This window comes from Erpetoichthys calabaricus, chromosome 8 (assembly GCF_900747795.2).
Source record: "Erpetoichthys calabaricus chromosome 8, fErpCal1.3, whole genome shotgun sequence".
Taxonomy (NCBI): Eukaryota; Metazoa; Chordata; class Cladistia; order Polypteriformes; family Polypteridae; genus Erpetoichthys; species Erpetoichthys calabaricus.
This window is the reverse complement of record NC_041401.2, coordinates 170,826,517-170,851,814: the sequence shown is the minus strand read 5'-3', so window position 1 is coordinate 170,851,814 and position 25,298 is coordinate 170,826,517. Positions and strand designations below refer to the sequence as shown.

Here is a 25,298-nt window from a genome sequence, read left to right as displayed (position 1 = left end):
AAATATCCACTATGGCATTCCATGAAAGCTAGTAAAAGCCACAATAACTCTAAATGAACACTCAACTAGCCAACTGCTAAAGTGCGCCCAAGCAAACCGCTTCTAAATGAGTTCATGACGCAATGGCTGAATCATGCTGATGACTTTTGCTTACTGGAAGGCAGCCAGGAGTGGAGCCAAAATCAGCTTGAAATAGCCAAAGTGCAAAATTGATCCCCCTCAAAGCGCTGTGTTAGCAAGATTAAACAAATGCCTGTTAATGCCAACTGGATTCCAAATTAAAAGTGACACTAATCCAACAGAATTTGAAGATATCTTGGCTCAATGATGGCACCAAGTACTACCCATCCAGTGTTGAATGTGGGTTATATGGTTTAGGACTGTACTGAGCAGAGCCTAGTCAGTATTGGGGGCAAAGTGGAAACGTCTAAACCTGGATGGAGTACTAGTCCATTACAGGGACTACTCGAACACACACACATGCACACACAGATGCTGCTCATCTAATCACCAATCAGCCCAAAACACACACCTTTGGGATGAAAACCAGAGTGCTGAGTAAACATGCAAACCTACAGTGCATCCGGAAAGTATTCACAGCGCATCACTTTTTCCACATTTTGTTATGTTACAGCCTTATTCCAAAATGGATTAAATTCATTTTTTTCCTCAGAATTCTACACACAACACCCCATAATGACAACATGAAAAACGTTTACTTGAGTTTTTTGTAGAGAAAAGCCAAGCAAAATGACACCTTTTATTGGCTAACTAAAAAGATTACAATATGCAAGCTTTCGAGGCAACTCAGGCCCCTTCTTCAGGCAAGAAACTGGAGTTCCCTGTGTTTATATACACACTCTAGGACAAGAAACAACATTGGTAAATATTTAAATGAGAAATTTTAAATGTAAAAAATTAATAGATTCATTCAGGCTAGGGTTAATTTAACAGGAGAGAAAAGAACAATATATTGTCAAGATCTCTGGATAAGATAACTGTCCAACAAAGTCTTTTGAAGTTTGTAATGAGTTTTTTCAAAACAATGTGGGTCTGTAGTCAGGTTGTCTGTCATTCTGAGAGATGTAAACAATCCTCATATCTGGCCATAAAACTCTTGTCTTTATTCAATCCATGTTGTAAAGTATTAAATTTTAGCATGAGTTTAACTTCCCATTCTTTTCTCTCTTGCTGTGTTTTGAAGTTGCCCATAAGCCCTGTGACTTTAAAGTCCTTCTCACAGTGTCCATGGCTGTTGAAGTGGGCAGCTACAGGAACATCTGTGTTGCCATGTTTAATGTGGAACCTGTGTAAATTCAATCTCTGGCGGAGTGTCAGGACATTTCATGCAGAAAATTAGGTAGACTACATTAGATGATCTGCAGGAAAATGATCCCTTTATGTGATGTTCAAGTTGGCAGTGTGGTATAACTATACGGTCTGTATCATAGATGTGGGCACATGTTTTGCATCTTTTCTGTAGGCATGGAGATGTGCCATTTTCTGTTGGTTCACTTAGGGAGCCTCGGACAATTAGTTGTTGAAGGTTTGGTGGTTGTCTGTATGCCAGGAGGGGAGGTTCAGGAAATACATTTTTCAGTGTTTGGTCATTGTTTAGTATTGGCTGAAGTTCTTTTATAATTTTTCGAAGTGTTTCAAGATGTGGGTTGTAGGTGACAACTAGGGGGATGCTATCCTTGTTGTCTTTGTTTTTATATTCCAGAAGGTTGTCTCTGGGTATGGCAGTAGCTCTTCTTATTTGAGTGTCAGTTGTTTTGGGGGTGTAACATTGTCTGATGAAATCTTGTCTGAGCTCCTGCAGTTGTTGTTCCCGGTCTGTCGGGTCTGAGCAAATATGATTGTACCGTATTGCTTGGCTGAAAATAATGGAGCGCCTTATATGCTTGGGGTGGAAGCTATCACTTTTCAGGTAGGTCCGACTGTCTGTCGGTTTGTGAAAAATAGAAATTACAAGGGTGTTGTCTTGAATGGTGGTGTCAAGGAAGCTGATTTCTGTTTTTGAGTAATTCAGCTTCAGCTTTATGTTGGGGTGAAATCAATTATATTTATTATGAAAATGGAGGAGGTCCTTCTCACTGGCAGTCCAGATTATGAAGATGTCATCTATGTAACGGAGATACAACATTGAGGTTTTTTCAAATTTATTAGAAATAAAAAAACTGAGAAATCCCATGTACATAAGCATTCACAGCCTTTGCTCAATACTTTGTCGATGCACCTTTGGCAGCAATTACAGCCTCAAGTCTTTTTGAATATGATGCCACAAGCTTGGCACACCTATCCTTGGCCAGTTTCGCCCATTCCTCTTTGAGCACCTCTCAAGCTCCATCAGGTTGGATGGGAAGCATAAGTGCACAGCCATTTTAAGATCTCTCCAGAGATGTTCAATCGGATTCAAGTCTGGGCTCTGGCTGGGCCACTCAAGGACATTCACAGAGTTTTCCTGAAGCCACTCCTTTGATATCTTGGCTGTGTGCTTAGGGTCGTTGTCCTGCTGAAAGATGAACCGTCGCCTCAGTCTGAGGTCAAGAACGCTCTGGAGCAGGTTTTCATCCAGGATGTCTCTGTACATTGCTGCAGTCATCTTTCTCTTTATCCTGACTAGTCTCCCAGTTCCTGAAAAACATCCCCACAGCATGATGCTGCCGCCACCACGCTTCATTGTAGGGATGGTATTGGCCTGGTGATGAGCGGTGCCTGGTTTCCTCCAAACGTGACGCCTGGCATTCACACCAAGGAGTTCAATCTTTGTCTCATCATGGTCTGAGAGTCCTTCAGGTGCCTTTTGGCAAACTCCAGGCGGGCTGCCATGTGCCTTTTACTAAGGAGTGGCTTCCATCTGGCCACTCTACCATACAGGCCTGATTGGTAGATTGCTGCAGAGATGGTTGTCCTTCTGGAAGGTTCTCCAATCTCCACAGAGGACCTCTGGCGCTCTGACAGAGTGACCATCGGGTTCTTGGTCACCTCCCTGACTAAGGCCCTTCTCCCCCGCTCGCTCAGTTTAGATGGCTGGCCAACTCTAGGAAGAGTCCTGGTGGTTTCGAACTTCTCCCACTTATGGATCCACTTACGGATGATGGAGGCCACTGTGCTCATTGGGACCTTCAAAGCAGCAGAAATTTTTCTGTAACCTTCCCCAGATTTGTGCCTCGAGACAATCCTGTCTCGGGGGTCTACAGACAATTCCTTTGACTTCATGCTTGGTTTGTGCTCTGACATGAACTGTCAACTGTGGGACCTTATATAGACAGGTGTGTGCCTTTCCAAATCATGTCCAATCGACTGAATTTACCACAGGTGGACTCCAATTAAGCTGCAGAAACATCTCAAGGATGATTAGGGGAAACAGGATGCACCAGAGCTCAATTTTGAGCTTCATGGCAAAGGCTGTGAATACTTATGTACATGTGCTTTCTCAATTTTTTTTTAATAAATTTGCAAAAACCTCAAGTAAACGTTTTTCACGTTGTCATTATGGGGTGTTGTGTGTAGAATTCTGAGGAAAAAAATGAATTTAATCCATTTTGGAATAAGGCTGTAACATAACAAAATGTGGAAAAAGGGATGCGCTGTGAATACTTTCCGGATGCACTGTATCTTACTGTGCATTTGGCTGGCACCATTAGTCAATGTGATTTACAACAGATGTTTACAATTGAAGCACAGACATGTAAAGTGACATGCTCATCACCCTTGTGGGTTAAAAACATATGCCTTAGCCAACTTCTAAGGGTGAAAATTTGAATCCAGGACTCTTGAGATGTGTGACAACAGCACTAACAATTGTACCACCATTGCAACCAAGGATATGGACGCTTAAATTCCCAAAAAAAATGAAAATGTTCCTATGAAATTTGACAAACGAGAAGATACCATTCAGTTCATCAAGCCTGTTTGTTCAGCTAATAGCTAAGCTGTCCCAATATCTCATCTTGGTTCTTCTTAAGGGGTGCCAAGGTTTCTGCTTCAACTGCATGTCTCAGTAGTTTGCTCCAGATTCTTGGCTTCAGTTTTAAATGTACTTTACCTTAATTTTCCAGTGATATTCTCAAGTATGTGATTCACTCTTAAGCTGAAAGAATGTTTCTTCATCTACTTTATGAATGCCTTTGAGGATTTTGAAGACTTGGATTAGGTCTTCACATAGTCACCTTTGCTCTGTGGAGTACAACATGTCCTGAAGTCTGGAGATTGCACCTGGTTGCCACGCTCTGTACTGCCTCAAGCCCTGCTGTGTCTTTTTTGTAGCGTGGTGACCAGAACTGCACACAACCCTCCAGATGTGGTCTCACTGGTACATTAAATAGTTTGAGCATAACGTCCCTTGACTCAAATTAAACAGTTTTTATGATATAACCTAACATTTTATTTGCTTTTTCTGTTGCTTTTGTACATTGCTTAGTTGATGAAAATGTGTCAACCTAAATCCTTAAATCCTTTCCAGGCGTTGCTCCCTATGTGATGGTGTTGCCCATCTTGTATTTGTAATTGATGTCCCCAACATATAGCACTTTGTACTTTTCTACACTAAACTGCACTTTCCAAGTGTCTGCCCAGTTCTGAAGGTTGTCCACGTCATTTTGTCTGCCATCCCTCCAATTTGAGTTTTGTCTACAAATTTGACCAGTTTACTAACTATACTAGAATCAGTGTTATTAATATAAATCAGAAAAAGTAACAAACCAAGGACTGACCCCCTGAGGGACTCCCACTGATGACCTTGCTCCATGTTGAGTATTCTCTTATCTGCCATCTTTGTCTCCTGACGGTTAAACAATTAGAGATCCAGTTTTGATTCCTACAGCTTCTAGTTTCCAAATTTGTTTTCATCAAGTATTCCAGTTGCTTCTTCAAAAAATCAGGAGTGTGCTCCCCTCGACTTTCTCATATACTGAGAGAGAGGAAAAGGTCATCAGAACCACTTCCAGTTGTGTAATATTTCTCAAATATCATATCTTGTTTTTTCTCATCATAACTAATTGATAATATTGATACACAATTATTTATCTCTATTTATAATCAAACTTTAAATTAAAATGATATTTTCATACTTAGGGAGGTCAAAAACAGTGATGGAATTTTTTCATGATTACATATGCATTACCTAGATTATATGCAAAGTCAAACGAGTTATAGTCACCTATAAACATAGAAAAAGTGTTAGTATTATATAATATTTGTTGCAATAAGTTGCTATAGGTAAAACTGCATTTAGCTACATTTAATTATGATAATGATGGCGAAGATAAAAAAAAAAATTAAATGTATTACCAGGAACAAGACAGGGACGTAGCAGCTTATTGTTCCCATGACATCTTTATATTTACATGGCATGTTCAGTTTTTACACATTATTGTTAAACTGAAGATGTATAAATTAAAATAAAATTAATAATAGTTATTGAAAGAATATGTGTTATACTGAATACAGTTTTTATTATTGTGTAAACATTTATATTTCCATCCATCCATCCATTATCTAACCCGCTATATTCTAACTACAGGGTCACGGGGGTCTGCTGGAGCCAATCCCAGCCAACACAGGGCGCAAGGCAGAAAATAAACTTTGGGTAGGGCGCCAGCCCACCGCAGATTTATATTTCCATGATACAAAAAATTTGAATGGTTGTTTAAATAAAATGCTACTTCTGGTTGAGTAATTTTTCTCAAATTTCATATATGTTTGGTTTTTATCATTATAAATGTCTATACAAAATCTGAATCATCTATCTTTACTTATGACCATAGTATAATTAATCAGTTAAAGTACCAATTCCGGTTACCAGAAGTGGCCCAAAAGTTGACAGGATTCCTTACTTTTGATGTAAAGCAGGTTGTACAAAATCTCATTGACCGAAGTTTTAGGTTTACACACACACAGACAGACATAATTTCAGAAATGGTGTTTTTGAACTCAGGAAGGTCTAAAACGTCAAGATTCATCAAAACTTCGTGGTCAAATTTTTTCACGATTCTTATAGTTTATACTGTGTATACGAGAAAGTAAAAAAGCTTCTAGTTTCAGAATTAATCTTTGGTGTGAGACCCCTGTAGCAAATGCTTTTTGAAAGTCTAAGTAAATGTCGTATGCTTTGTTCTTATCAACTATTCCGCTTGCTTCTTCAAAAAAACCTAAAAGATTGGTTTGCATGACTTTCCTGTAATAAACCCTTGCTGGCTGCTATTTAGAATATTATTTTGTTTATGTAAATTTCTAATTTATTTCTTATTATAGTTTCCATAATTTTATAAAAATGGCTGTCATTCCTAAATGGTCAGGTGTCCGTATGCATGGTGTCGCCCAGGGATGCTGCCATCTGGTGTGACGGAGGAGTGAATAGTCCGACCAATTTACGTCCTCCTGTCCCTACATGATATTATTGGTTTCCTGGCTGGGCAAGAATTCTAAATTATGCCCCTCCAGGATGCCAGCAGGTCCTCTGCAATGTTGGCACCATTTTTCTTCCTACTAGGGGGCTCCGCCCCCTGCTCGCTTCGCTCGCCAACCCCTGGTCTTGGGTAACCCGAAATAGATTTGAAAGAGATTATTTATCTCTGTCAGTTGTGGTCTTTCGTTTTGAACCCGTGCCTGCTTTGCTTCCGCAGTTTCAGACGCGCGTTGTAGGCGCCTGCGTTCATTGATCTTATCCAGGTGGGCTCGTGTTTGTATCGTTGAGCTGTATTGTGTTTGAATTTGGTGTAAAGCGTTCAGCGGTTTGTACAATCCCAAGCAGCACATTATTCCTAACTTCACTCCGCAGTAGTGCCACTCACAATATGGCGGTGATGCCTGCGCCTTTCATACTATCTTTGTGGACCTGTGGGGCCTCCGTAGCCTCTTACGTTTGACTCTGGGGTGCAGCGCAGAATCCTCTTTTTTGTGTAGTTGTGTCGCTAGTGGTAGCTATGGGCGCTTTGTTGCTTCATTTCTCATTCACGTTAGTTGAGCTCTTTCGTTCTTGGGCCGTGACTCCTTCGTTCGCGGTGGATACGACTTTGCGCGGTTTATGAGATGCGTGCCTGCGCAGTATGTCTCATGGTCCCATTGCCGTGTCCCTGCGTCCATATCCGGTGTATTCTCGGTTAGTAATATGGATAACTGTGGCACAGAATGCCCTACATCTCTTGTTCAGTGGAGTGGTCTCTCGGCCCCAGAAATAATTAAAAGTATTTGAACTGGAAATGAATATATCTGTTTTACAATGAGCACATGTCATTCTATGTTTACTGTGAGCAATTAAAAAGATGATGGCTGGGGTTTTTAAATGTGCACAAGAGTAGAAATATTGTTGTGCCTATCATTTCAAATCCTACAATCACTGCTCCATTTCCTTTCTGACAGGCAATGCAAGGAGAATCTTGCAAAGGAACAGAGTGCCCTCAAGGACAAAGAATTGCAGTACGAGAAGCTCGAGGAAGAAGTCAGGAGCCGGCATAGCACAGGCTTCTGTGAATCACCCATCTCTGACGAGTCATCCAAGGCAAATGAGGTACCAACTGCCTGCAACAAATTCGTAGGCAGCTGCACTTTGCTTCTTTTATGAAATCTGGCTAGGTGCTTCCTCATTTCTTGATCTGACAAAATAATTGATCAAATAATTATTGACCCTTTGAATATGACACACCTAAATCATCACTGGGGCAACTAATTGGCTTTAAAAGGCATAGAATTAGGAGGTCACCTGTTGGGTTTCAAATGATTACAGTATAAATGTGCTTGATCTGGAAGGGCCAGCTAGTGGGGAGTCAGTCTGGTGGACTAACCTACACAATGGAGACCACTCCAAAGAACTCCATAAAAAGGGGATTGAAAAGCACAAGTCAGGGGATGGAGACATTTACATTTACATTTACATTTACATCATTTAGCAGACGCTCTTATCCAGAGCGACTTACAACAGTGCTTAGTAGTCTACGACTGTTCTTCAGTCTTTAAGGCTAGGATTAAATCTACTGTCATTAAACAAAATACCCAAGTCACTGAATATCTCTTGGTGTCCAGTTTTGTCAATGATTAAGAAATGGAAAGAGTATGGCACAGCGGCAAATCTGCCAGCGCAGGCCATCCACAAAAACTGATTGATTGTGTAAAAAGATGTCTATAATGTGTGGACACTAGAGGTCGCTGTTGCCTCTTTCAACCTAACTGAGAGACACACTACACACAGGGTAAAATCACCAAGAAGATCTTTAATGGTTTTTCTTCTTAATGCAGTGCCCAAAAGCACCTCCACCTCCATACATAAACAAAGTAACAACCACTGTTCAGAAATCTCTCCTCCACTCCTCCCACCAAGCTCTGTCCTGCTCCCACCCAACTCCGGCTCAGCTTGGTGAGTCTCCACAAGCCCTTTAAATAGTCTTTGACCCGGAAGTGCTTCTGTCCTTCTAACCATGTGATTTGTCTGCACTTCCGGGTTCCGATGGAGACTTGCGGATTTCTTCAGCCCGGATGTACTCCTGTGGTTCCATCCCCATGACTCATGAGTGTTTCCGGGCTATACAGGAAATATAAATTCTCAAGCCTCCCTGCAGCGTGTCCTGGTGGCACCCAGGGCACCCAGCAGGGCTGTGAAACCGGACTCCAACTCCCATGGTGCCCTGCGGTAATCTGGGGTGCCGCTATGCTGCAGGGGCATCTCCATCTGGCGTTCTGGGGAAGGCATTGTCCCTCTACAACTGCTTTCCCCCTTCTTTCTCCTTTCTGGGTGTCCCGGCCGGGTTGAGCAGCCAGCCGTCCGTCACAAATGATAGAGACCTATGATAACTGTGGAGGGAGTGGCAGGCTACAGTGGAGAAGATCAGAGAGACTGTGCAGACCGCAACTATTGACCGGCTGCTTCACCAGTCACAGCTTTATGAGTGACTGGCAAAGAGAAAGCCGGCTAGAGTTTGACAGAAGGAACATGGGCAACTCTGCTGGAAGAAGAAGGAGGCTCTCTGGTTAAATAGCTTATTAGCACTTCAGACTAAACATCTAAATGTTGTACATCATCAAAAACGCACCATCTCTGCCATGAAGCATGGAGGTGACTGCATCAGGCTGTTGGGTTACTTCTCTGCAGCAGGCCCTGGAAGGCTTGTGAGGGTAAAATGAATGCAGCAAAGTAAGAGAAATCCTGCAGGAAAACCTGATGTAGTCTGCACAACACCTGGGCCTTGGAAGAAGATTTGTTTTCCAGCAAGACAAAGACCCCAATTATAAAGCCAAAGCTACAGAGGAATGGCTTAAATTCACCATTGTTAATGTCCTGAAGTGAGAACTTGTGGCTGGACTTGATGAAAACTGTTCACTGATGATACCCCTGATGAGTGGTTTTGCATAGAAGAATGAGTGAAAACGTGTAGATTCCAGATGACAGAGAAACTGTGTGCACACAGACTCCATGCTATCATGGCTGCCAAATGTGCATCTGCTAAGTACTGACTTGAGGGAAGTGAATATTTATGTGATCAATTATTTTGTGTTTAATTAATTTAGACCTTTTTGCAGAGATCTGCTTTCACTTTGACATTAAAGAGTTATTTTCTGTTGATCAGTATCAAAAAACCAAAATTAGCCCCATGGTGATTCCAAATTGTATAACAGTAAAATATAAAAACTTCCAAGGGAGTGAATACTTTTTCATTGGCATGGTTAAGTCACAGGGTCTGGCAGACTCATCATAGTATTTTTCAAGGCTAAAATATTCAGGAATGTGTTCAATAATGATGAAGCTTCATGCTTTTGGTGTTATTCAGACTGCTGTGGTATTTGTAATGGTGAATGTATAATTATTATGGATCAGTCTGTGACCAGTAAGGGACGTAGCAGCACCCCAAACCCCAGGCACAATTGCACAGCACTGAGTCCCGGGTGCAAATAATAGTCTCTCAATTATATAAAAAAATCCTGCAACGAGACAAGACTTTTTTGAAGAGATTTTTTCAAGTCCCACGAGACTTTGGCCATGAAATTTTTTCAAGTCACGCCCTCCTCTCAACCATTTTCAACCACACACACGGTCCTCTAACCTCTCATTCGTGTGAATGCTTTTGACAGACACAGTTCTTGCTCTCTCATTTTAATGTTTTCCTCACTTTAAGTTCCCAATTAAAGAAGATGTATTATGTCCAAATCTTATTGAAGAATTGCATCACGAAGGGTTACCAACATTAAAAATGAGCGTGCGGGCAATCCTGGCACCGGAAAATGATGAAGTCAAACGAATTAACAACAAAATGTTGATCGTTTACACTGCAAATTGGTTAAATGCGTATCGATAGACTCTGCTGAAACAGTTGGTGGTGATCGTGTGGAAGATGAAAACATCAACTTACAATATCCCATTGAATATCTACAACCGTTAACACCATCCGGTCTTCCTCCACACGAATTAATGTAGAAAGAAGGATGTGTCCAAGAAAGGTAATGTAGTACATCTTCCGCGGATAACATTAGACACCAAAGGAGATCTTGATATGCCATTTGTATTAAAACGTTAACAGTTTCCCGTTAGAATAGTTTTTACAAAGACAATTAACAAATCTCTGAGCCAAACATTCGAAAAAGTTGTTTTAATTAATAGAGAGAAAGAAATGTAATTGGGCAGCACGGTGGCACAGTGGGTAGTTCTGCTGCTTCGCAGTTGGGAGACCTGGGGACCTGGGTTCGCTTCCCGGGTCCTCCCTGCGTGGAGTTTGCATGTTCTCCCCGTGTCTGCGTGGGTTTCCTCCCACAGTCCAATGACATGCTGGTTAGGTGGATTGGTGATTCTAAATTGGCCCTAGTGTGTGCTTGGTGTGTTTGTGTGTGTCCTGCGGTGGGCTGGCACCCTGCCTGGGATTGGTTCCTGCCTTGTGCCCTGTGTTGGCTGGGATTGGCTCCAGCAGACCCCCGTGACCCTGTGTTTGGATTCAGCGGGTTGGAAAATGGAAGGATGGAAGAAACGAAATTCACTCACGGGCAGTTATACGTTGCGTTGTCATGATGAAAGTCCAAACACAGAATCACAATTCAATTGATGAAAATTGAATTCAATAAATTGTTTTTACTGAAGTTTTACAGTAAAAGTGTAAGTTTTAAAACTTTTGGCATGTTCATTTCAAAGCCCAACAGAATGAAATTGATTTACACAACAAATGACTCTTAACGCAGCATGAAACATAATTTACTTTCAAATTGTTATGTTTTACTATTTTTAATATGGTTAATTACTTGCTGCAATGTAAAATAATAGTTTATTAATAAGGAAATACCTCTCAGCAGGCTTCTCTTTACAATATACAGTAGAACAGTCCATAGCTCCCCCGCCCCCCCGAGTGTTTCCCTGTTCCTTCCACTCTCCTCAACATTCCTTATCCACCTCCTCCTGACTCCCAACTCCCTGCCCCAAGTGGAGGGCTCTCTTTTAACTCTGGACCCAGGAGTACTTTCTGAGTTTAATCTGTTGCCTCTGGGAAGCACCTCTGTGCCAGGCAGGACCCCAACAGTCTTTGTGCTGTCAGTATCAGTATGTAACAAAATCTGTCAGGGCAGGCCCCTGGGATCACAACTCTCATGCTACCCTGAGGACATCCATACTAGGCCTTGCCAGCCAGGATGCACCCATGTACTGTTTGGACACACACTGCCCATAGGAGGCAGTCACCCACTGTCCCTATGTTCCAGGTCCCCAAGCCCAACCAGAGTGTCCTTTTGTGATTTATGGGATGCAGTATATTTCTGTGTCCATGTCCTGGCACGGCAGAGTAATATCATTGCTCCCCAGCCGACCTTCATTTCCCATGGCCTCCTGGCACGGTAAGGGAGCAGGATCCATCCTGTCGGGGACGCCGAATCCCTCACATGTCTTTAATATGTTAATTAGGTTAGCTGCCAGGTGAATACAAAGCAAAGGAAAATGTCTGTTCATTAGAGGGATACTTTAATTGAAATCCAAAGCTGAAGTTCCATTTCCGGCGGCACGGTGGCACAGTGGGTAGCGCTGCTGCCTTGCAGTTGGGAGATCTGGGGACCTGGGTTCGCTTCCCGGGTCCTCCCTGCGTGGAGTTTGCATGTTCTCCCCGTGTCTGCGTGGGTTTCCTCCGGGTGCTCCGGTTTCCTCCCAAAGTCCAAAGACATGCAGGTTAGGTGGATTGGCGATTCTAAATTGGCCCTAGTGTGTGCTTGGTGTGTGGGTGTGTTTGTGTGTGTCCTGCGGTGGGTTGGCACCCTGCCCAGAATTGGTTTCCTGCCTCGTGCCCTGTGTTGGCTGGGATTGGCTCCAGCAGACCCCCGTGACCCTGTGTTTGGATTCAGCGGGTTGGAAAATGGATGGATGGCTGGAAGTTCCATTTCCTCACTCCAAGATACTAACACCCCTACAGAGAGATACTGTGTAACGAGTCTGTACCCTCTGAGTGGCTTTGCTGCAGTGGTTATTAGTACTCATTGGCTAAATCCAGTGCTTACATGCATGTAGTGGTGACATTCAAATGATCTCCTTCTCTTTCTCTCCATCTGTCTTGTTCTGTTTCTCTCTCTCTCCCTTCCAGCCCTTTTTCTCTAGAGACACATTCTTCCTTTTAGCATTGAAAACCCATCAAATACATCCTCACAACAAGATCCTTGCTGCCTAGCTGGTGTAAGACATGTTCCTAATAGAATTCTGGATCTGGGATTTCTAGCTGTTAATTTTAGTAAACGCACCGGGAATCACACAGCGGAAAGGTGCTAATGCTTAACAAAATGGAATCCCCGGTTCCTGACAGCTGAATGCGATGTTGTTTTTTTTTTGTAGACATTGCTGTGCACAATTTGAATGGCTCTTATTCTGCATCATTTGTCTATTTAAAGGAGAAGCAGGTACCCTCTGAATTGGCAGACCTAGGTGCGAAATGTAGAGGCTATCGACACGAGGAAGTCATCCAGCGTCAACGGGAAGCCTTGGCAGAGCTTAGGACCAGACTGAAAGCTTTGGAGAATGCAAGACCAACAAGTAAGGAAAAAATAAATCCTGACGTACTGGCATTCGAATATGAAGAGAATGGATTAGAGGTTTAGGTTCTATACAGAATAGTTTGATATAGACCTTCGTGACAAGCATTGTCACAGAGTCTTTTAGTGTGGATTCAGTTTACAGATGCCAGTAAACCCAGTTTTTATGCTCACTGTCAAAACAACCTCCTACCAATACCTTAATCTATCGCCCCTCTCGCATTATCACACCACTTGGCCAAAATTTAACAAAAAATATCACACCTCCCTGCCAAATATAACAAAACGAACTGCATAGCTATCAAGATGCTGCTGGTCTCACTGTTTGAAATCTCCATCAGGATTTGAAATGTTTCTAAAATATTGCAACATCCTTCACTCTGAGGAGGTTCTCTATTTTGCATAATTTTAAACGGACAGTGAAGTGAATTTTTGAATTAAAAAGAGCTTCAAGATCAAGACCACTGAAGATGCATTTTGACTAGACATATAATAAATAGCAGTTGTGGTCAATGATAGACCTGCTGCCATTTCACCTAAGTGAACCTGAAGGCTTTGCAGAGTTTTCAGTGTATTTATCATGTGCTAGTCTGTAAAAACCCACCCAGGCTTTGTTTTACTGTAACTGACATAAAAGGTATTGTGCCATATTTCTGCAATAACTGCATTACAAAAAAAAGAAAAGATGGTTGCTAAATTTGTGATTCGTATCTTTGTAATGGACAGTTATTAAAAGGAGGCTCAACCACGTATTAATATGAGGAGTCTGAATAGTATTTTAGTACTGTAAGACAAGTAAATTGTTTTGTCTTTATGCAGTACCAGTGAAAAGTTTGGACATGCTTAGTAGTTTTCATGTTTTTGATAGAAATTGACACCATTTTTTATAGTAGCAGGGTGTTGTACTGTGTTAGCCATTATGGATACAATGAGAAGTCAAGCAAAAATGGCACCTTTTATTGGCTGAGCAGATTACAATATGCACACTTTCGAGGCAACTCCGGCCCCTTCTTCAGGCGGGTTGTAACCATTAAAATCACTACAAATAACCAGGAGAAGGAGCTTCAGTTGCCTCAAAAGCTTGCATATTGTAATCTGTTCAGTTAGCCAATAAAAGGTGCCATTTTGCTTGACTTTTCATTAACTTTTTTATCAAATACCATTAAATTGATTTAAAAATACAGCCAAGGCATTACTAGTAAGTATAATGGCTATTACTGCTTCAAATGACTGAATTTTAATTTATTATTCACATGTGACTGCAAAGCCCATTTTAGCACCCTTTCCTTTGTGTTTACATGCCAACTGGTGTGGGGAACAGCCCGGACACAGACAGGCAGACATGATGATTTTACCACACACGTGTTTATTTATATTATATACAGTGCACATATCCAGTGCCTCAGCACCAATCACCCCTTAAGTCCTGGCCACACGCACAATGCCTTTCTCAGTCTTTGGTCCACCTCCACTCCTCTCCACCAAGCTTCGTCCTCTTCCACCCGACTCTCGCTCCTGACTGGAGGGAGGCTGCCCCTTTTATTCCTCCCGGAAGGACTCCAGGTGGATCCTGAGGGCTCATAGCCACACCCCTGTGTGGCGGAAGCTCCCATGGTGAAGCCGGAAGTCCACCGGGTGTCTTCAAGTCTCTTCCCCCCAGTACTTCCCGGTGTGGCGGAAGTACTGAGGGCCAATACTCCCAAGGCATTGGGGCGCCCCCTGGCGGTGACCACGGGCCCCTACAGGGTTGAGCTTCCAAGCTCCGTACCCGTGGTCCCCAAAGCCACCAGGGAGGACGCCCCCTCGTGTCCTGGAGGAGGCACAAGCCCTCCTCCAATCCTCCTGGGCGTCCCGGCCGGGCATGGACGTCCGCCGGGCACCACACTGGTTATTAAGTTCAAAGTTTATTGTCATGTGTACAGTAAGGAAACATGTTTCGCTGTACAGTGAAATTCTTTCTTTGCTGTCCACACCAAATGATAAAAAAACAACGTTTAAAGATAAACATAAATAATAAGTAGTAGATAGATAATAAGTACCAGAAGCATCATAAAGTATAAAAACAGAATAGAAAAAGTGTTATGTGCAGGTAGGTGTGTGATTGGCAAGTCAAATACAGTTACAGTTTTGTGAGGTAGATAGAATGAGATGAACCATGGTTATAAACTACAATCAGTTATTTAGAACTCTAATGGCCTTGGGATAGAAAAAGTTCTTTAGCCTGGAAGTCCTGCATTTCAACTTCTATACCTCCTGCCTGAGGGAAGAAGTGTGAACAGTTTGTGTTGGGGGTGGGTGGGGTCCCTGAGGATCAGGCAGTTCTCCTGCGGACTCTGCAGTTGTAGATGCTCTGCAGTGAGGGCAGTGGGGCCCTGGTGATCTTCTCAGCAGTCTTTACCACTCTCTGCAGGCGTCTGTGGTCCATAGCAGTAGTATTGCTGTACCACACGGTGATGTAACACCATCCCAGATGCCAACGTGGAGCTACCCGGGTTTAGCACAGTTAGAGTGGACAGAGATGCAAGTACCTGTGGTAAGCACAAAGGAGGAGGACTCGCTCTCTATGTTAATACACGGTGGTGTCACTCTGGACATGTTAACGTCAAAATCTCCACTTGCTGCAGGGACATCGAACTGTTGGCCGTAAGTTTACGTCCCTACTATTTGCCCAGAGAGTTTGGACATGTCATTGTTGTTATTGTATACATTCCTCCTCGGGCAGACATGGAGTCAGCGAGTGACATCATCCATTCCGCTGTTGCTAAGTTACAAACGCAGCACCCTGAGGCGCTTGTGCTAATCGCTGGAGACTTTAACCATGTGACGCTGGACAAAACATTACCTGCATTCTCCCAGTATGTGCACTGTAACACCCGGGGAAATAAGACTATTGATTTACTTTATGCAAACGTTAAAGATGCATACAGCGCCACCCCGCTGCCTGCGCTTGGGAAAGCAGATCATAACCTGGTTCTGCTTCAGCCTCACTATAAACCAAAAGTTAGAGTCCTACCTGTAACCACACGATCATTCAGGAAGTGGACTCCGGAGGCTGAGAATACTCTGAGAGAATGTTTTGGAACTACAGACTGGGATATCCTGCAGGGATCTCATAGTGAGAACATTGAGGAAGTTGTTGACTGCACTACTGACTACATCAACTTCTGTATGGACATTGTAGTTCCAGTAAGAACAGTACGCTGCTATGCTAACAACAAGCCATGGATTACAAGTGACATCAAGGGCCTTTTGAATCAGAAGAAAAGGGCTTTTAAAGACGGTGATCAGCATGAGCTCAAGCACGTGCAGAAGGAACTCCGAGTCCAACTCAGGGCGGCGAAGGAGCAGTACAGGAGAAAGCTGGAGCAGAAGTTGCAGAATAACAGCATGAAGGAAGTGTGGGATGGGATGAAGATCATCACTGGCTGCAGCTCGAAGCGGGGTACCACCATTGAGAGAGACGTGAAGAGAGCAAACCAAATGAACAACTTTTTTAACAGGTTTGACCACCCTAACCCACTCTCACTCTCACCTCGGAGTACTGTACCCTCCACACATCCTTCTGCTGATACCAGCATAGGAAAGACATTCCCACCCATAATTACAACAGCACAAGTGAGCAGAGAGCTGAGGAGACTTCGTGCCAGCAAAGCAGCGGGTCCAGATGGAGTATCGCCACGACTGCTGAAGGTCTGTGCATCGGAGCTGGGGGGTCCTCTACAGGACAAACTGGTGAGGAAGGCAGGCTCTATTGTTGGCATGGAGCTGGACAGTTTAACATCTGTGGCAGAGCGAAGGGCGCTCAGCAGGCTCCTATCAATTATGGAGAATCCACTGCATCCACTAAATAATGTCATCTCCAGACAGAAGAGCAGCTTCAGTGACAGACTGCTGTCACTGTCCTGCTCCACAGACAGATTGAGGAGATCGTTCCTCCCCCAAACTATGCGACTCTTTAATTCCACCAGGGGGGGTAAACGTTAATATTTAACATTATACATAGTTATTGTCTGTTTTTTTCACCTGTATTATTATCATTCTTTAATTTAATATTATTTATTGTATCAGTATGCTGCTGCTGAAGAATGTGAATTTCCCATTGGGATTAATAAAGTATATCTATCTATCTATCTATCCATCCATCCATCCATCCATCCATCCATCCATCCATCCATCCATCCATCCATCCATCCATCCATCCTAGCTAGCTAGCTAGCTAGCTAGCCGGTCAAGATGCTCTCAACAATGCAGCTGTAAAAGTTGCCGAGGATCTTAGTTGACGTACCAAACTTTCTCAGCCTCCTCAGAAAGTACAGCCGCTGTTGAGCCCTCTTGACCAGCTGTGTGATGTTAAGTGTCCAAGTGAGGTCCTCACTGATGTAGATGCCCAGGTATTTAATGCTGCTCACCCTCTCCACTTCAAGCCCTCGGATGAACAGTGGCCGTTGAGGTCTCCTCTCCTTCCTCATGTCCACTATCATCTCCTTCATCTTGTCTGTGTTGAGGGTGAGGCTGTTGTCCTCACACCATGACGCCAGACTGTCCACCTCCCTCCTGTAGGCCGCCTCATCCCCGCCAGTGATGCATCCTATCACTGCAGTGTCATCTGTGAACTTTAGGATGATGTCATCTTTGTGGGTGATGACACAGTTGTGGGTAAACAAGGTGTAGAGGATGGGGCTGAGGACGCATCCTTGTGGAGTGCCTGTGTTTGTGATAATGGTGGCTGAAATCCTATTACCAATCCCGACAGCCTGGGGCCTGCCAGTCAGAAAGTCTAGGAGCCAGTCACAGAGGGTGGAGTGCAGGCCAAGTGTAGACAGTTTATGGGCGAGTTTATGGGGGATAACCGTGTTAAAGGCGGAGCTGTAGTCAACAAAGAGCATCCTGATGTTAGGAGTCTTTGTTCTCCAAATGGGAGAGGGAATGATGTAGCACGGCCGCGATGGCATCTGAGGTGGACCTGTTGTGCCGGTAGGCATACTGCAGGGGGCCAGAGTGTCCTGTATGCCGTTCTGAATGTGGGCCAGCACCACTGTCTCAAAACACTTCATGATGATTGGAGTGAGTGTAACTGCATTATGATATTCTGCTAATTTGTGTTGCATGGTGCTGCCATTCCTAAAGTTCAGTTCTGGGTTCAAAAGTGGCCAAAAATAAGCAGTCTCCTCTCTTTTTTTGCAGAATGAAGGTTGTTCCATGTAACGGATTGTCAGGAAACTTTGAAGATTTCATACAAAGGGGGTCTTGAGAGATGAGGACAAACTGGACTGATTCAGGATAAAAAAAACCAAGATAAAAGCCCAAATGCACAATTCCATAAGAGGACAAGGACATCAGAGTATGTAGTGTGAGAAACAGATACCTGATAGGTGCTCACTTGGTGTCTCTAATACACAACAAACACCTGTGTCATCTGCAACAGTGAAAATGCAACTCTGGCTTTAATCTTTTTTATTTCAATTTGCAAGTTTCAGATATTGCTTATCCTTGAAACTCTACCTCTGAGGCCAGCATCCCAGAGTTGTCTTTTCTCTGTTACAGACAGCAGTAGGAGCCAACTGAGGACCTGTAAGGTGTTTGTTTCTCACACTACACACTCTGACGTCTTTATCCTCTTATGCAGTTGGCCATCTGGGCCTTCCTTCCCCTTCTTTTCTTATCCTGTGTCAGATCCACTGTGTCCTCACCTCTCAAAAGAGTGACAGACCCCTTTGTATGAAATCTTCAGTTTCTTGACAATTTGTTACATGGAATACCTTTCATTCTACAAAGAAACAATAGACGGTCACGTTTCTTGAGAAAGCCGTTCCATTTTGGCCATTTTTGAATCCAGAACTGAACTTTAGGAATGTCAGAACCTTCTAACCCAAGTGAACGGAATATCAGGCTTCAGTGGTGCTAATGCAATTATTAAGGTTTCTCTAATAACCAATTAACATTTAAAATGACTAATTTAGGAAGAGCTGAATAATGACACTGAAGGAATGGCTGCTGAAAACTGTGCTCTCTAGTGAAATTGAATAATAAATTAAAAATCAGCCAATTTAAGCCATTAGAAACACTGGTAATGTCTTGGCTGTATTTTTAAAATAAGTTTAATGGTATCTTGATAAAAAAGGTCACTATTTCTATTAAAAACATGACATTTCTGGGAGTGTACAAATGTTTGACTGTCTCTGTAAATATTTATCTTGGGCAGGTGAGTTTGCAATTAAAAGAACATGTGGATTTTTTATAATCCAGAAACAGTAAAAAAATTAATACAGGGTCTGAATATTTTTAAAAGGAACCATTTAAACTCTTTATATCCGCAATGGTCAGGAGAATAAGATGTTCACCTCCTTCTTTTTTCTGTTTATCAGTGGGATATATTTGTGTATCAATTTAGAGACCAGTATGACTTTTTTCAAAAGGGGCATTTCTCTCTATTATAATAGTTTATGAGTATTTTTATTGAAGGGGGTCCGTCTGTCCATTTCCTGAACCGGCTTAATCCAGTTTGTTGGTAGCTGGAGTGTCTGGTTAATGGTAGGATGCCAACCTGGACTGGGTGCCAGTCGGTCAGAGAGTATCACCACTTGCACCCACCAACACTCACTCCCAGCCAATTTAACATCACCAGTCTACAGAACAGGCCTCTCTGTGGAGTGTGGAGATGGACCACTGGCTCATCAAAACTTTAACAAACAATTTTAGCTCCTTAATTTAGTGCTCAAAAGAGTAGGCAGTTTTCCATTCCTCCTTCCCTCCAGCTGGGTGTTACCTTCCAAAGAGTTAAATTGTTTGAATAATTATTCTTTTAATTTAATAAAAGGTCAACTGTTCTTCTCCTACCCATAGGCTCCAGTCAGGCACAATCTCTTCAGCAGGCTGCAGCCATGAAGAGGGAGCTGGCAGAATTCCGTGCCCATCAGGCTGCTTCAGAAAACCAAGAACTGGATTTTGGCTACACTGGCAAGTTGGTAGGGAAAAATAATTCTGTTTGATCCTAAATACATGTGAACATATCAGTAGGCTGACAATTCAATATATGTTCTCTTTAGGCTTTTTCTGGGTGTTCAGTTGAGGGTTTTTTGAAACCAATCCACCTAAAAATCTGTCAATCCAAAATTCTTCACATCCTTATAAATATTTCCCATGAATTCAGGTTAAGTATTATATCAAGAAGATAAAGGATTATTTAAAGCAAATCCAATATAAAACAGGCAGGCAGTGTGGGTTAGAGGCTACTGCTTTTTGACTCTGATGTTGTGGGTTCCAATCCCGCTGCTGAATTGTATGACGATGAGTAAGTCACTTCACCTGCCTGTGCTCCATTGAAAAAAACAAAAGAAATGTAGCTAATTGTATCTCGAAAAATGTTGTAGGACGCCCTGGATAAAGGCTTCAGCCAAATAATAAATCATGTCATTTTCTAACACAAGACCAGGGTTGTAGGGTTGGCTGGAGCCCATGCCAGCTAACACAGGGGGCAAGGCAGGAACAAACTGTAGACAGAGCGCCAGTCCATCACAGGGTAAACAAACAATCACACCCAAACACACACTGGGGACAATTTAATCTTAATTTGCAGAACATTAGAACAATCCAGACGAGAACAGGCCATTCAGCCCAACAAAACTGGCCAGGCCTATCCACTTAATTCTTCTAAAATAACATCAAGTTGAGTTTTAAAAGTTCTGCTCTCTGCCACACTACTTGGTAGCTTATTCTATGTGGTGGCTATGAGGGTAGGGATCTGCACTGGCAATCGGAACGTTGCTGGTTCAAATCCCGTAAATGCCAATTGGGACTCTGCTCTGTTGGGCCCTTGAGCAAGGCCCTTAACCTGCAATTGCTGAGCGCTTTGAGTAGTGAGAAAGCGCTATATAAATGCAAATAATTATTATTACTATGTGTCTGTGGTTCTCTGTGTAAAGAAAAACCTCCAAATGTTTGTTTGAAGTTTACCCTTCTTAAGTTTCCATCTCTGTCCATGTGTCCATAATTCCCTTCATAATTTTAAACATTTCAATCATATCCCCTCTTAATTTTCTTTTGCTTAAATTGAAAAAGCTCAGCTCTTTTAATCTTTCTTCATAATTCATCCCCTGTAGCCCTGGAATCAGCCTAGTCGCTCCACTCTGGACTTTTTCTAACGCTGCTATGTCCTTTTTGTAGCCTGGGGACCAAAACTGCCCACAGTACTCCAGATGAGGCCTTACCAGTGCATTATAAAGCTTGAGCAGAACCTCCTTGGACTTGTACTCCACACATCAGGGCGCTATATAACCTGACATTCTATTAGCCTTCATAATGGCCTCTGAACACTGTTTGGAAGTTACAGTCAACAAAGTTCACCAGTCCTATACACTTAATTATTCTAAAATAACATCAAGTCGAGTTGTAAAGGTCCTGCTCTCTACCACACTACTTGAACTCTAATTTTAAAATAGCAGTCTCGATCCACTGAGTTTAACAAGATGACAGGACGACAGCAAACACATAGCGCATTAATGGGCTGATAGCGCATTGCTGCACCCACCACATGACGAACCTCCAGGATTGGGACCCAAGTGCAGCGGGTGACACCTCGGCACCACATTTGAACAGTGTGAGGTTTTTTACAGTGGCTTGAGTGCCACCAACCCCCAAGTTTTCCCCTAGAAAAAGCCCATAGAAGAGCGATGAGGCTGATTCCAGGGCTGCAGGGGATGAGCTATGAGGAAAAAGTAAAAGAGCTGAGCCTTTTCAGGTAAAGCTAAAGAAGATGAAGAGGAGACATGACTGAAGTGTTTCAAATTCTGAAGGGGATTAGTCCAGTGGATCGAGACTGTTATTTTAAAATGAGTACTTCAAGAACATGGGGGCAAAGTTGCAAGCTTGTGAAGGGTAAAATTCACCTCGTTTGTCAAATTTCTTATGTTCTTATGTACACATACATGCAACAAGGGGTAAATTATACTTCAAATCTGTAAATAAAAGAAGATAATTTGTAATTATGACCTTGGATGTAGAAATGTTTGTCTTTACAATAATTTCCTACTTGCAGAGATAATTACATATATCACCAGTGGCATGCCATGACATCAGACTGCATTCCAACAGTAAGCACCCGTAACATCAGACAGCACAATATAACCGTCTTCAGTCTGTCGCCTTAGCTGCCAAGACCACACTGCCTACTGATCCGTGCTCTGTCGTAACAGACTCATTAGCCACATTAGTTAATACACAGACTTGAAATTTCAATGTTCAATTGATAGCTTAGCAAAGGAAAATTTGAGTTTATATTGTTTTAACGATAATGAAGCATTAGAGCAAATTTTTGAATGGATAAAACAACATGCACAAAAGTAAACAAAAAGATGTCATCCTGCCAATCCAATTAATGTGCCTTAAGTGAGGATTAAGTAATCGTATTTCAGAACAGCAGCTCATTCCGAGGGACACTGGAGGTGAGTGCAGGTGGGGAAGGCTAGAGCAGGAGGATTTCCCTGAAGAAGGGTCCTGAGTTGCCTCGATAGCTTGCATATTGTAATCTTTTTAGTTAGCCAATAAAAGGTGTCATTTTGCTTGACTTTTCGGTACATTCATAATGGCTAACACGGTACAACACCCTAGTACTGCTTTCAGAAGGATAGAGAGAAGCAGGAACAGCACAAAGGAAGCGCGATGCTTAGGCTGAACGTTCAGTCCGAATGCTTACTGTGAGACTCTTCTGTACAAAACGCCTGTGTATAAGATGGCTAAACTGGAAGGTTTCATATTACAAGCAAGAAATGATCTTGAATGTTTGTTCCAATTCGCTTTAATTCCTGGGTGGGCTGCTTTAAACGTGCTGTTATCCTGAGGTTCACTCATTATGAGAGGGACAAGTTTACTCTTGTCAGGCTGATAAGAGTGTTGGCTTTGGAAAATGTTTGCCTTTTTAGAAGGCAAGCTGTCAACCTGGGACTTGGCTGTATATTACAGTATATATATTAGACATGCAGCTGCAACCTTATGTGATGTTTTTTATTAGATAACTTTCTTCATCTGTGTGGTCTATAAATAAATGCAGTATTTTAAAAATTACATACAGAAAAAAATGTAGTAATAGGTCACCTCCTTTCTCTCACCTTTACAGTCTCGAAGCAGTGCTGGTTCCAGTCAATATGACAATATAATGGAAAAGACGTCGAAGCTGGAATTGGATGAGAGTTTAGAGATGAGTGAAAAAACGGTAAGCGGAAATTCTGACTAAATTTGGGGAAAGGCCCCTCATACTATTTTTTTTTCATTTATGCTAGTTTCCTGCTATTACCCTCTCACAGATAATGATGATTGGAACTTCATTGTACGCGTACTATAGATCTGTGCCCAAAAGATGTTTTATGAAATCTGTTTTTTTGAGGAGTCTTTTCTGTATTTCTGCCTGTTTTTAGTTTCGCTAGTTTTTATATTTAAGTTGGTGCTTTCTTGAAGAAGTTAGAAATGACATTAATTCATGGATGGACCCCATTTGCTCATACGTAAAACTGAGCTGGACAACAGTGTAGGTTTCTCGTAGATAAACTGAGCAGGATTTGCATCCCGAATTGTGGGTGCCGTGGATTGCCTTGGTGTTTGCTTTTCTTCTTAAAGGTGAAAGGCAAAATATCAAAAGAAAAAACATTGAGATTAGATTAGATCAACTTTATTAATCCAATGGGGAAATTCAGCAGAAACATTAAAAACTAGGATATAGACTTACAGGACAAATGATAAAAATAAGTTGAACAAATACATTGGGAGAAAGTATTGAATTGCCTGATAACAGTGAGCAGAAAAGACCTCCAGAGGTGCTACTTAACACACCATGGTGGAATGAGCCTGTGCCTAAAAGTGTTCCAATTGTGTGAGTTCCATGGAGGACAGGCTGGCATCCCAGTTGGATGATGGCATGACCTCCAACGAAAATGGAAAGTGCCAGGGGATGGACGAGCAGTAGCCAGAGTCCAAGAGCAGTTCCATCCCCCATACATTAGGTGGCAGTAGTCCACTGGAGACATCACTGCTTGGATACTCACCTGGGTTCATGAGAACTGGAGTTTGGTGGTGCAGCCCTGTCGGGGTCCCCTGGGTGCCACAAGGGGGATTCTGTCAGGGGAGGACTGCCCTGGCTTCCAAACACCCCAGAAGTGCTCCCCACAAGTCATTTTGGGTCCAGCGTAAAAGGCAACACTCAACTGGAGGCAGAAGGATAGGAAAAAGGTTCTTTGTTAGTATGGTTATTGGCTGTGCTTCATTGTAAAAGGTGCTTGGTGGATTAAATATCCATCTGAACCTGTGAATGTGTTGGATATTATTGGGTCTGGGGTTTGGGACTCGGTGGTATTCTGTACTGGTTACAGTTATTAATTGAACATATTGACGTATTCAGTGTAATTAACATATTGTCAGACACCACCGCCTGTCTGCTACCAGAAGCTGGGTTTCACATACAAATCCACCTATTTCAATGTCTATGTCCGAGTAAGTTTTCAGCAACCAGTAAAGCACATTAGATCATGGAGACATCACACAGACGCCCTCAGTTCATCCAGTTTATTCCCCGAGGTCTGTGTGTTGTTCACAATAATTGTTGGCAATGGTGTTTTAAAACCATTTCAATTCAGACATACTTGAAGCTCACCTCACTTTCCTCACATTTCTGGGTTTTGGAGTTTTTAAATGCTCCGGTATGTTATGGGTAAAGGGGGCTTTACTGGGTGGCTGGTCTCAGTAATGGCAGTGCTTCCCGACTGTACTGTAGGTGAACAATGCCGGCCACCCACCTGGCACTTCCAGCATATTTAGTGTGTGAGTGTCCCATTGAATTCCAAAAGTAATAACAATTAAAAGTAGTAAACTTTCACAAACAGTGTAAATCATTTTATGAAAAGAAGTACTGACTGCTGGGTAATAGAAAACAAATGAAAAAAAATGGCACAAAACTTGGAGATACCCACTGAGAGGTCAGCTAGAGAGCAGCATTGCTACCTTAATCTGGAAGTGCAGAAGTGTTTGTGAGTATCATGTGACCATTTTAGGTCAAAATCAAACTGCTACAAGCAGTTAGCAAAGACTGTTTTTCAAATGATGTAAATATTTTAGAATTTCCTTGTATGTTTTTAACCTTTCTTGTCTCAATTTATTGTTTTATTTCACTTCTGCCTTCAATTGGGTACATCTGAGAAGGCAAATTTCACATTTTCTTGTGTCAACCTGATTAAATAAAAGTCTCGAATCTTGAGCAAGAAATCTGACAGAGGAATTCATCATAAAGCTAACAGTGTGGCCAACAAAAAAAATTATGTGTTCAACTGTTACAG

The 25,298-nt window shown here is 42.4% G+C and overlaps 1 protein-coding gene across 1 annotated transcript in view; it reads left to right on the top strand.

The window, feature by feature from the left end:
* The window catches only part of fhad1 (forkhead-associated (FHA) phosphopeptide binding domain 1), a 120,639-nt gene that overhangs the window by 80,858 nt on the left and 14,483 nt on the right, over positions 1–25,298 (top strand). The window contains exons 23-26 of the mRNA XM_051931318.1: positions 7,366–7,513; positions 12,841–12,982; positions 19,825–19,946; positions 23,093–23,188. Coding sequence (XP_051787278.1) covers positions 7,366–7,513; positions 12,841–12,982; positions 19,825–19,946; positions 23,093–23,188 — 508 coding nt within the window. The remainder of the gene's footprint in view (positions 1–7,365; positions 7,514–12,840; positions 12,983–19,824; positions 19,947–23,092; positions 23,189–25,298) is intronic.